General features: G+C 38.5%; 3 gene segments (V, D, J or C); all 3 read left to right on the forward strand.

Moving 5' to 3' along the window:
- Positions 1-2,345: 2,345 nt before the first annotated feature.
- Positions 2,346-5,736, forward strand: LOC131982975 (immunoglobulin heavy variable 3-23-like). The segment is given in 4 exon segments: positions 2,346-2,385; positions 2,473-2,762; positions 5,228-5,413; positions 5,707-5,736. Coding segments are annotated over 4 exon segments (546 nt in total).
- Positions 5,737-11,903: 6,167 nt separating this feature from the next.
- LOC131982976 (Ig heavy chain V region 5A-like) lies at positions 11,904-12,385 on the forward strand. The segment is given in 2 exon segments: positions 11,904-11,943; positions 12,033-12,385. Coding segments are annotated over 2 exon segments (393 nt in total).
- Positions 12,386-12,946: 561 nt separating this feature from the next.
- Positions 12,947-13,363, forward strand: LOC131983876 (Ig heavy chain V region PJ14-like). The segment is given in 2 exon segments: positions 12,947-12,989; positions 13,086-13,363. Coding segments are annotated over 2 exon segments (321 nt in total).
- Positions 13,364-13,844: the final 481 nt, after the last annotated feature.

Here is a 13,844-nt window from a genome sequence, read left to right on the forward strand (position 1 = left end):
GGCGTTGTCGAGCAACTTTCCCCTCCCTCTCTCCATTCCGCCACATAAATTTACAGGAGTCCACACACCACATCCTTATAGTCAAAATAATAAGCAGTTTATTGCTGCTTGGCACACAAATACACAAAACTTGAAAGTTGGTTTTGCCACAGGCAAGCGTTGCTATGACTACAGCGTTGCCACGACGTACAGCCAATCACAACTGTCCGTTGTACATTGTACTCCCATTTAAGCGTACAGCCAATCATATTGTGTGACGTAATCAACAGACGAAGGACCCCGAGCCGATCTGGCAGCCGAGCCGATCTGGTACCTACACCTGCCTCCAGCTTTTCCTGCTGGAGCCCGCTGTTCCTCGCAGACCGGTCATAGAGCCCATAGAGTTAAAGTTGGTGGACTGTAACTTGTAAAATCCATAGATTTAGGAGGTCCCCTCGTGGCCGTTAGCTGTAAAAATCCATAGATTAGCCGCACCGTTATATAAGCCCCAGAATCGAAAAATGGGAAAAAAGGCGCGGCTTATAGTCCGAAAATGCTGATTATTATAAAAAAAGAGATAGGTCAGTGATGATGTATTGTGTGGATATATAGATGTTGATATTATCAGTGTAAAAGTGGAGATCATGATGACAGATGATGTTAGAGGGGCTGCATATAGAGCATGAACATCAGAGGACCAAGCATGGAGCTCTTGGGACAGAGTAAACATGGCAAAGATGGAGGTGTTCATGCTGATAAACTGTCTATGAGAAATGACTTAAGTCAGGAGAAGGCAGTGCAGGTGATGTTAAGAGAGTATTAAAGTCACTAAAATATTCACAGGAGGAGACCTCAAGCATTATTTATGCTTTACTGAAGTACTTAGTGTATTGTAGGCATTTTAATTGAGGTCAGCCAGACAAGACTAAATTGTGCCAACTTAGAGAAATGTAAAATTAAGACTTCATCCATCCATAAGTGAAAATCAATTATACTTTAGGATCACATTGGGGCCAAAGTCAATGGTGATACTGGGTGATGTTCAGGGTATATCCTGGGAAGCTCATCAATCAACCAGAGAATTCAAAACATAACTAAATGCCAAGCCTAATCTAGTTGTATCCTCCCTGTGAGGAGGAGTCAATGCAAAACTCAAATGTCTTCCACCTCTACTTATCTGACTGCAGAGAGGAGGACAGTGGACACACAGTTTAACATGATGGACTATAGGACAGGACTGCTGCTTCTAACTGTCTGCTGGGCAGGTGGAGACTTTCACTGATCTGACATTTCCATTTGTGACTAGTTGACAGATTTGACATGTTTTCTTGTTGACTTCACAGGTGTTGATGGTCAGACTCTAACACAGTCTGAACCAGCAGTTAAAAGTCCTGGAGGATCTCACAGATTGACCTGTACAGTCTCTGGATTTTCACTTAGTAGCAACTGGATGCACTGGGTCAGACAGGCTCCTGGTAAAGGACTGGAGTGGATCGCTGCAGAGACCAATAGTGGCAGCAAATACTACTCTCAGTCAGTTCAAGGCCGTTTTACAACCTCCAGAGACAACAGCAGACAGCAGCTGTATCTGCAGATGAACAGTCTGAAGACTGAAGATTCTGCTGTTTATTATTGTGCTCGACACTCACAGTGACTGGAGTTGGTTGAGCAGCTGTACAAAAACCTACAGTCCTCATTCTTACTGGGTTGGCAGAGCACAAGCATGAAGAGGTGCTCATAAGATTTATGTTATATTTTTTAGTTTATTTATTAATTGTATTAATCTATTAATAATTTATTTGGATTATACACATCATGAAAACACACAATAAAGATTCCTCATACATAAAAGGGTCAAGAGACAAGAATCTGAATCTATAATGTTGTTGGTTCTAATATAAAATCACTAGAGGGCAGTCAGTGTCAAGTTTCTGTCTGTAGTAAAATGAGACACAAATCAGCTGTTCTCATTGATCTCAACACAAACTCAAACACTGGACTGGACTACATCTTAATACTTGATACAGAGCTTTTTTTTATATATTTTACAAAATATACCATAGCAATCAAATGATCATAATTTCATACACACACACACACACACACACACACACACACACAAATATATTAATGTACATTGATATAATGTATTCATATTAGTAATTATAGTGATAACGATACTGATTGTTGACACTGCAGATATAATAACAGTGAACAGACTCTTGTATTGACTCCATTCAGACCAACATCGATGCTTCATATGTTTGACTGTATGCAAACTCAGTGAGCTTCCTTGTTCCTCAGCTATAAAAACATCCCATCAGGCTGTCAGTGGAGTTCACAGCACGTCACTTTCTACATAAACCATGTTCTCTGTAGCTCTGCTGCTGCTGTTGGCAGCTGGATGTGAGTCTCTCTGCATTTGGTAAAGTCATCTCTCGTTCTTTTGCAGTTTAACTTCATTTCTTACAAAACATTTTCTTTTTCCAACAGGTGTTAAGTGTGAAACGCTGACTCAGCCAGCCTCTGTGACTATGCAGCCAGGTCAACGTCTGACCATCACCTGTCAGGTCTCTTATCCTGTTAGCAGCTACACTACAGCTTGGATCAGACAGCCTGCAGGGAAAGGACTGGAGTGGATTATCAGAGGAGGTGTTGGATACAGCACATACATCAAAGATTCCCTAAAGAACAAGTTCAGTATCAGTTATGATTCTTCCAGCAAAACAGTGACTCTAAACGGACAGAATGTGCAGCCTGAAGACACTGCTGTGTATTACTGTGCCAGAGAGCCACAGTGACACAAAGCATCAGTAGAGCTGAACAAAAACCCCTCAGTGCCTGAACACTTGTAACATGAAGCCACCAGAGGAGGAGCCCTCAGACCACTAATGACTTCAGATAAAATATCCTCAATTTAAATACTGAGACAAATAATAACTGATAATATGCTGCATGCATTTTCCACAGTGAAAACTGAATCACACTTAATCAAACATAAAACATTCAATTAATTAAAATATTCAGCTGACAACTTTATTTAAAGCTCCTCTAATCTAACTCATCAAAACTTCAGCTTGACGTCACATACAGTACAGGTCAAACAAGAAACTTTGTCATCCAACACTTTTGTCTGACTTTTTTGAGAAATGGAAAAAAAGGAGGAAGAATCAAAATAATATTAATCTGGAAAAAATGGTACAAATGATGGATTTATTTTACAGATATGCATGAGATGTGGTGTTTGTCTCTGAGGAGGAGTCAATGCAAATCTGTGACATCTTCCATCTCTACATATGTGTTGCAGAGTGAAGGGCAGACACTAAATCACTGACATACACACTGCAGACTGGACAGAGACAACTGGCTTTCACAATGATCACACCTGATTATTTGCTTGTTTTTCTCATCCTGTCAATTAACTGGGCAGGTAAGAACAATAACTGTTTTTCTGACAAAAACAATATGTCTGCATTACAGTAACTAATGAGGTGTTTAAATGTCTGCAGGTACTGAGGGTCAAACACTGACTGAGTCTGAACCAGTGGTTAAAACACCTGGAGAGTCCCACAGACTGACCTGCTCATATTCTGGCTTCGGTGTTGATATACACGCTGCTTGGATCAGACAGGCTGCTGGAAAAGGACTGGAGTGGATCTCCTTGACCTACAGTGATAGCAGTGGCCTGTACTACTCTCAGTCAGTCAGAGGGCGGTTTACCATCTCCAGAGACAACAGCAGACAGCAGCTGTATCTGCAGATGAACAGTCTGAAGACTGAAGATTCTGCTGTTTATTATTGTGCTCGAGAGCCACAGTGACTGGAGTTGGTTGAGCAGCTGTACATAAACATGCAGTCCTCATTCTTACTGGGTTGGCAGAGCACCAGCATTAAGAGGTGCTCGGAAGATTTATATTATATTTTGTATTAATCTATTAATAATTTATTTTCATGATACAGATCATGATAACACACATCTATAATGTTGTGGTTTCTAGTACAAAATCACTAGGAGGCAGTCAGTGTCAAGTTTCTCTCTCCTCTGTTAGTAAAATGAGACACAAATCAGCTGTTCTCATTGATCTCAACACAAACTCAAACACTGGACTGGACTACAGCTTAATACTTGATACAGAGAGTTTTTTATATTTTAGGAAAAGTAACATAGCAATCAAATGATCATTATTTTATACACACACACACACACACACACACACACACACACTCACAAACATACACTGTGAAAGCAACAGTTGATGCAGTGGTTTGTGACTTCCTGTGTTGTCGGGTTAAAAACGATAAAATAATTGCTGAGCAAAATAAATGGGTAACACTTTATAATGAGTACACACTATTAAGCATTAGTTAAGCATTACTAAATACTCAATTCATCATTTATAACGCATTTCTCTGACATTACCACACATTAGTATGTAGTTTATAAACACAGTTAAAATGTTTTATTCATTATTGATAAGCACATTAGTTATGGATTAGTAAATACTGAATTCATCATTTATAAAGCATGTTTCTGCCGTAAATACTCATTACTATGTGGTTTATAATAACAATTATAAATGTTTTACTCTTCATTAATAAGCTCATCTATAATGTCAAAATTCATATTTTATATATGATGGATTCAGCATTTCTAAATCAAGTATTGCATCACTTACTAACCAGTTATAAAGGATTTGTCAGTGGTTTGTAATATCATTTAGAAAGTGTATGTAAATGGGGTAATAAAGGGTAAACATGGCTGAATAAAAACTTGCCAACATCAACAGTGGATCACAGACGTTACAAATATGACAAATAAAATCTTTTTGGGAAAAAATTAAAAACTTTCTGTATCAAAAATAAAGTCAGAAAATATTTCAGTGTCACAATTTAACATAATTCTAAATCCTATCTCAAAGAAACGTCTAAAAATTATTTGAGACAGATAAAATAAATATGTTCAACACATGATAAAATAATACAGGAAAAGGAATTTTACGACACTACAAAAACAAAGTGCGCTGATTTCTTGGAATTTGTCTCACAAAAAGACAAATTATTGCAAACAACGGTTACAGTGACTGCATATGACTACTTGTATTTTTTGGAAATGTCATGAATCAGTCTTCCAAATGCACCTTTACAGTGTTTCTTTGCGAGCCATTCATGCCACTCAATCACTGAAAGGTGTTCGGAAAGCAAACTGTCAGTGCGATTTCCCCTAAGCCTCCAGATCTGCTCCTTGTAGGATCTCCAGGCCCTCTCAAGATGTTGGGTATGGGCACTGGACTTTCTCTCTTTCCCCTTCGTCTTCCTCCTTTTCTTTTTCTTGTCCTCTGATGAGGATGCAGTAGAGGAGGATGCAGACACAGTATCGGAGGAATCTTCCTCTGAGCTGTCACAAGAGGAAGATGAAGACAAGGAGATTGCCTGGGTATCCTGTATCCTTTTTTAAGAGCTGTTAAAATAGATTAAAATACAAACATTAGATCAATATGTCACAATGAGACACATGCATAATCTAGAGTCCAGATATACAGTAAACTAACATAATAAGATCCAACTGCACAATAATTCCTCTACATATTGTGTGTAGGGAGACTTACCTGATGCCAACTGTTCTTTAAGGTAGTCTCTCTCTTTGATAAGTTCATCAATCTTCTCCTTTTGCAACTCTACCTTCAGCTTACACATCTCCAACTCGTGTGATTTCCTTTTGTCCATCAGCTGTGCAGTAGGGGCCATGGACACACCTAAAAGAAATAAAGTGTTCATTAATGCATGTAGTTATATACCAACTGAGTATATTTTCAGACACTTGTGATTTTGGCATGCTTTGACATTTAAGCAAATTTAAACAGTGGATCTCATGTGAAATAATTTAGTTTAATAATATTCAGTATATGTTCTATGTCAGTATATGCATGTCATAACTTTATATTTTATATACTTTACATACATGCATATACTTTTATTTCCATTTTGTGTGAAGCACACCAATGCATGTAATGTATTTCATGTAAACTTTGGGGTGCATTTATCATTATCACTTTGAATATATATATTTTTTAAACTTGTAATGTTGTCGCCGTGGTTAAGTCAGTCTAGTTTTGTCTAGCCGGGCGAGGTGAGTGCCTACCACAGAGAAAGCCCTGTCCCCCCTGGTTTTAAGTCTCGCTCTAGGCACCACGAGCTGGAGCTGGCCCTCGGACCTCAATTCACGCGCTGGAGAATAGATTTGGATGAGATCCTTGATGTACTGTGGGGCCAGTCCATTCAAAGCTTTAAAAATAAACAATAAAATCTTAAAATCAATCCGAAAATTAATAGGAAGCCAGTGCAAAGACGCAAGGATCGGGGTAATGTGTTCCCGCTTTTTGACCCCTGTTAAAAGTCGTGCCGCGGCGTTCTGGACGAACTGCAGACGAGAGAGGGCTTTGTGGCTGAGCGTTGCAGTAGTCCAGTCGACTTGAAATAAAAGTGTGCGCGAGCTGTACAAAGAGGTTAAAAGATAAAAACGGTTTCACTTTTGATAAAAGACGAAGATGATAAAAACAAGATTTTAAAACGCTATTAATCTTTTAATCAAATTTAAAATTGCTGTCTATGGTGATGCCAAGGCTGGTGACTTTAAGATGCTCATACTCTGTGAGGGGTCCCAGGTCGATGAGGGCACTGCCAAACATCATAACCTCCGTTTTTTCCCCATTGAGTTTTAAAAAATTCTGGGCTAACCAAGCCTTGACATCACATAGACAGTCGAATAGGGGTGTCAGGGGGCAGTGGCTGTCCTTAGACATTGGCATATAAATCTGGCAGTCGTCAGCGTAGAGATGATAAGAAATGCTATGTCTATGAAAAATTTCTCGAAGGGGGAGGAGATATACTGCAAACAGGATAGGTCCCAGGATAGATCCCTGGGGGTGTAAGTTTGGTAAGTGTCGGATCAAGACCAGGTTTTTTAATCAAGGGCTCAACAACAGCTTTTTTTTTACAAAGGGAAAACAATGCCAGAAGCCAAGCTGCTGTTGATGATCTCCCTGACAGAAGAAGCAGTAGTGCTCCAGACCTCCTTAAAGAAGCGAGGAGGGACTTGGTCTTTGGGACAGGAGGAGGGTTGTAATTGGTTCACAATCCCTGTGAGCTCAGACAATGACACAGGCTCAAAACAACTAAAAACAGTTTGTGCAGAGCACTGAGTGGCTACTGTAAGAGACAGAGCCACGATACCCCCTTCTGTACTAATAACAGCAACCTTATCATTAAAAAAGCTGATGAATGTCTCACAGGTTTTAGATGTAATCTGCAGTGAAGTGGAAGGAATCGGATTAAAAACAGAACTAATGGTTTTAAATAATGTCAGCAAGCCTCGCGTTCTTTTTAAAACTAAGTCTGAAAAGTACTTTGTTTTTGCGTTTTTAACGACACTCTGTGCTCCGCTCTCCGACACTCCCGCCTGGCTGCACGCGTAATGTCGTTGAGCCAAGGCTCCTGTTTTGGTTTTGACCGCATGGCCTTGATGGGAGATACACTGTCCAGAACATCAGAGCAGGTAGAAATAAAAGAGTTCATCAGCTGCTCCGTGTCTGCGAATGCAACACTGTTTAAAGAATCTCGAACCGACGAGGTAAAGAGAGGAGAAAAAGCAGCAGCAGTGTCAGATGCAATAACACGGCCATGGCGCACGACAGGCAACTTCCTCTCGATAGTTAAACTAAAATCAAACATGACAGGACTGTGATCTGAGAATACTGCATCACCCACAACTACATTGTCAACAGGAAAACCATGAAATAACAGATGGTCCAAAGTGTGTCCCGGCACTTGTGTTGGGCCAGAGACATGCTGTGTCAAATGAAAAGCTTCAATCAGCTCCAAAAACTCTCTGGCCATGGATTTAGACGGACAACACACATGCACATTAAAATCTCTGACAATTAAAATCCTGTCATAACGAGTCAGAATAAAAGCCACAAAATCTGTTTCCCCAATTTTTACCAACTCCTGACGTTCATACACCAGCAGTGAGCCGAAATGTACATGTTGTGATCGATGAAAGCCTTTTTCAGCACAAAAGAAAGGTATGTGTTATAATAATAATAGTGACTTTAATTAAGTGTCAAATACAGTCAAACAAGTTATTGTAATAGAATGTATCTGTTTACGTTTGTGTTTATTGTTTTGTTTCTGCATCAGTATGGGAGAGGAAGAATGGCTGGTGGGTGGAAAAGAAAGAAGTGGGTCTTTGGCATGTTAGGGTTGAGGCATCATCAAGGACGAAGAAAGCCTATTCTACGTCTTGTGGAGAGAAGATCTCGAAGACATCTAGTCCCCTTGATTGCCCATCATGTGAGGCTTGGATCTACAGTTATAAGTGATGAGTGGCGTGCCTATCGCATACTCTCTGCACTACGGTACAACCATCACACTGTCAACCACAGCAGGTGGTATGTAGATTCCCAAACTGGTGCCCATACCCAACATCCTGAGAGGGCCTGGAGATCCTACAAGGAGCAGATCTGGAGGCTTAGGGGAAATCAGTTTGCTTTCTGACCACCTTTCAGTGATTGAGTGGCATGAATGGCTCGCAAAGAAACACTGTAAAGGTGCATTTTGCAGACTGATTCATGACATTTCCAAAAAATACAACTAGTCATATGCAGTCACTGTAACCGTTGTTTGCAAGAATTTGTCTTTCTGTGAGACAAAGTCCAAGAAATCAGTGCACTTTGTTTTTGTATTGTCGTAAAATTCCTTTTCCTGTATTATTTTATCATGTGTTGAACATATTTATTTTATCTGTCTCAAATAATTTTTAGACGTTTCTTTGAGATAGGATTTAGCATTATGTTAAATTGTGACACTGAAATATTTTCTGACTTTATTTTTGATACAGAAAGTTTTTAATTAAAAAAAAAAAAGATTTTATTTGTCATATTTGAAACGTCTGTGATCCACTGTTGATGTTGGCAAGTTTTTATTCATAAGCCATAGATAGTGCTCACTTTAGATTAGCTCACACAAAATACTTAATTAACGAGTAGTTAGTGCTTCATAACAGCCTCAATTCATGAATCCCTGCATTAATAACTGTTTATAGGACATCCATTGAAAATGAATTTGTGAGTTTTTTTATGGAGCATCTGCTAACACAGTCACTAATCATTAATACATGTCTGAATAGTGGATGTGCAAGTGCATGCAGAAATGTACATCTAAATACTTTGTTCATCATTTACATACAATTTCTAAATGATATTACAAACCACTGACAAATCCTATATAACTGGTTAGTAAGTGATGTAATACTTGATTTAGAAATGCTGAATCCATCAAATATAAAATATGAAAATGCAATCATTAGGACATTATAGATGAGCTTATTAATGAAGAGTAAAACATTTATAATTGTGATTATAAACCACATAGTAATGAGTATTTACGGCAGAAACATGCTTTATAAATGATGAATTCAGTATTTACTAATCCATAACTAATGTGCTTATCAATGATGAATAAAACATTTTTAACTGTGTTTATAAACTACATACTAATGTGTGGTAATGTCAGAAAAATGCGTTATAAATGATGAATTGAGTATTTATTAATGCTTAACTAATGCTTAATAGTGTGTACTCATTATAAAGTGTTACCCAGTTGGTTAAAGTTGACCTGCATCCATGCGACAGGCTTGGAGAGAGTTGCATCGATGATCGACTTAGAGGATATGTAGAGATAGACATCACTGGTGTAAAAGCTGAAGTGGAGACCATGAAGATAAGATTACAGAGGGGTGGCATGTAAACAGCAGAGGACCAAGCATGGAACCCTTTGGGACGCCTGTTCATGCTGATGAACTGTTGCCTGTCTGTGAGACGTGACTTAAACCAAGAGAGGCCAGTACAGGTGATGTTGAGAGAGCATTCAAGTTGCTGGAACTTCATCCATCCTTCCATGTCAACTCATTCTCAAGGTCACAGAGGACTGGAACCAATCAGAGGTGACATTGGGCTTCTGGACGGACACATTCTGGACAAGTAGTCATTAGAATATACATAAATATTCAAATGTCATGAAATAAAAAAGTATATTCCCAAACCTAATCGACTTGTTTTGGGTTACATTAGATTCCTAATCTGAATTATTATCACAGTGCAAAGGAACATATGTTGAGTTTAAAGAAATATGGATGGTATTGATTGTTGATAAGATGTTTCTCTTCACATATCACACAAATTAAATTGGCAAAACACATCTATTCCAGTTGTGTCCTCCCTTTGAGGAGGAGTCAATGCAAAACTCAGATGTCTTCCACCTCTACTTATCTGACTGCAAAGAGGAGGACAGAGGACAGTGGACACACAGTTTAACATGATGGACTATAGGACAGGACTGCTGCTTCTAACTGTCTGCTGGGCAGGTGGAGACTTTTCTTAATTTTACAAAGACCATATTTTTGTCGCCAGTTTATTGAATTTGATGTCTTCTTGTATCCTCTTGACTGACAGGTGTTGATGGTCAGACTCTGACAGAATCTGAACCAGCAGTTAAAAGTCCTGGAGGATCTCACAGATTGACCTGTACAACCTCTGGAATTAATTTTGCTGGCAACTCGATGGGCTGGATCAGACAGGCTCCTGGAAAAGGACTGGAGTGGCTCGCTTATATCAACAGTGGCAGCAGCATCTACTACTCTCAGTCAGTCAGAGGGCGGTTTACCATCTCCAGAGACAACAGCAGAGAGCAGCTATATCTGCAGATGAACAGTCTGAAGACTGAAGATTCTGCTGTTTATTATTGTGCTCGAGAGCCACAGTGACTGGAGTTGGTTGAGCAGCTGTACAAAAACCTACAGTCCTCACCTTCACTCTGCTGGTGGAGGAAAAAGCATTAAGTGGTTGTAATATTTATATCTGAGACTTGAACTGATTATTTTTGGATTTATTTTTTCATGTTGCTTTACATGATCAGGTTTACTTTATTTTGGAATTTTAAATAATAAAAAACTGCATCATACGCATTATTCACAAGTGGCTCTTATAAAAATTTGTTGTAAATTTGTTGTAAATCCAAAACTAAGTGTTTGCTGCAATTAAATTCCTGCAAGTAAATGATTATTCCTACAAAGAGTATATTCTTGTCTAATTTAAAATGACACAACTAACAGACATTAATGTCTCACTAATTTACGACCGACTTTAAAGTTACATTCCATGAGAAAATAATGATCTCTCTTCTCATCACATACTGCAGCTTCATTAGAATAATTTATGCAAAATCTCTAAAGTGGAGGGACAGTGGAATAATGACACGATTTAACTTTACAAACAAAGTAAATTTAGTTGAATCACACGTATATTCTTATTGTATGTAAATACCTTGTGTGGAAACTTTTGTTATTCTTAAAAAAGTATACAAATATAGTAAAAAAATAATCGTTGTGTTTTAACTGCAGTGAAATGTGCCGAGAAGATGTGGAGAGAATATTAACAGTCAATAATCAAGATTGTGAATATGAAGATAAATATAGCAACATATCTCAATGGGCAAGAATAAACCCACACGTTTATTTTTTGGTCACAATTTTATAACTATTTTACTTGGCTGTAATATGAATGATTTAATAAATAAATGAAAACAAGTTGAACCATGCACCTGTATAATAACTGATTAACTGATTATTTTATTTCTGACATCATTTTCATTATTAAAAATAACTTTGAAATGCACAAATTTACATGATTCTTACTATTGCTTGTATTTCTGTTTGCAGCAGACTCTTGTATTGACTCCATTCAGACCAACATTGATGCTTCATATGTTTGATTGTATGCAAACTCAGTGAGCCTCCTTGTTCCTCAGCTATAAAAACATCCCATCAGGCTGTCAGTGGAGTTCACAGCACGTCACTTTCTACATAATCCATGTTCTCTGTAGCTCTGCTGCTGCTGTTGGCAGCTGGATGTGAGTCTCTCTGCATTTGGTAAAGTCATCACTTCTTCTTTTGCAGTTAACTTCATAATTTCTTACAAAACATTTTCTTTTTCCATCAGGTGTAAAGTGTGAAACGCTGACTCAGCCAGCCTCTGTGACTGTGCAGCCAGGTCAACGTCTGACCATCACCTGTCAGGTCTCTTATTCTGTTGGTAGTGCTCCAACAGCTTGGATCAGACAGCCTGCAGGGAAAGGACTGGAGTGGATTATATTCGGAGGTGTTGGATACAGCACATACATCAAAGATTCCCTAAAGAACAAGTTCAGTATCAGTTTTGATTCTTCCAGCAACACAGTGACTCTAAACGGACAGAATGTGCAGCCTGAAGACACTGCTGTGTATTACTGTGCCAGGAGAGCCACAGTGACACAAAGCATCAGTAGAGCTGAACAAAAACCCCTCAGTGCCTGAAAACTTGTGACATGAAGCCACCAGAGGAGGAGCCCTCAGACCACTAATGGCTTCAACACCAGCTGACTGTTACAGTAAACAGGAAGTCTAAGAACAAAGGTTCTTCATCTCATTTTACAGCAACATATCATATCAAATAGATAATCTGAAATTATAATTATTGAAACGTCATTGCATGTATAAAAGCCTTTCTAAGTACAGTAGAAATTAACTCTTAAACGTCAGCTTCTCTTCCATGACATTTCTGGTTCAATAAAATCTGAATAATTACTGCTTTCGTGGCTGAATCAAAAGTCTTTTGCCAACTTCATTATGATCAAAGTCAAACCTAACAATCTAAACTGTCAGAGATTGAAGTTCCACCTTCTCTTTCTTTGAGATGAAGAACAACGCCTGAAAGTTTCATCTTCATTTAGAATTATTTGAATATACATTATTCAGCTGATTTAGTGTCAACAGTATGTAAATCCGCCTCCTTGTGTTGCCTCATAAAGAAGTGAAGTGTGTGTGTGTCAGTGAGAGGACAGAAGAGCTCACATCAGTTCAGCTTCAACATCAACCATGTTCTCTGTAGCTCTGATACTGCTGCTGGCAGCTGGATCCTGTGAGCAGCTTTCACTGGATTCACACTAATAAACACATTAGAAACACTGAATATTCACATGAATGATGGAGATCATGTTGATTTGTGTTTCCACAGGTGTGAACAGTATTGATCTCATCCAGCCAGACTCAATGGTTGTGCAGCCTGGACAGTCTTTGACCATCAGCTGTCAGGTCTCTGGTTATTCTCTGACTGATAACAGCTATGCAACAGGTTGGATCAGACAATGTGAAGGAAAACCCATGGACTGGATCTCCCATCATTGGGGTGTTGGTAGCTTAACTCAAAGTACTGCTCTAAAGAACAAGTTCAGCTCCAGCAGGGACACGTCTGCTCTAACAGTGACTCTAAAAGGGACAGAATCTGCAGCCTGACGACACTGCTGTGTATTACTGTGTCAGAAGAGACACAGTGAGAGATTGTAATAGCAGAGTCAAACAAAAACTGCTTCCTCTATTTATTCCACAGGGCACACTCAAGTATATATTAAACATGTATAAAGCATAAAAGCAACAACTCTTTCCACTATGAAACAAGAGACCAAAGCATGACTCACTGCTATCATTGTTCGAGTCACATTAAGTCAAGTCAAAGTTTATTTATAGAGCACATTTAAAACGACCTCAGTTAACCAAAGTGCTGTTCAGTTATTAAAATACAATAAAATCCTACACAAGTATAGTAATACATAAAAACAATTAAAACAATAAAATACTAAAAACAACAAAACAATAAAATAGTAAAAAAAAAACTCATTCTAAAAACAGAGTTAGAGTTAAAAAATAAAATAAAGGGGTAAAAAGTAAAAAAGCCAAGGATTCTTGCTTAACTGGGACTGAACGCCAAGGAGAATAA

Source organism: Centropristis striata, chromosome 13 (assembly GCF_030273125.1).
Source record: "Centropristis striata isolate RG_2023a ecotype Rhode Island chromosome 13, C.striata_1.0, whole genome shotgun sequence".
Classification (NCBI taxonomy): Eukaryota; Metazoa; Chordata; class Actinopteri; order Perciformes; family Serranidae; genus Centropristis; species Centropristis striata.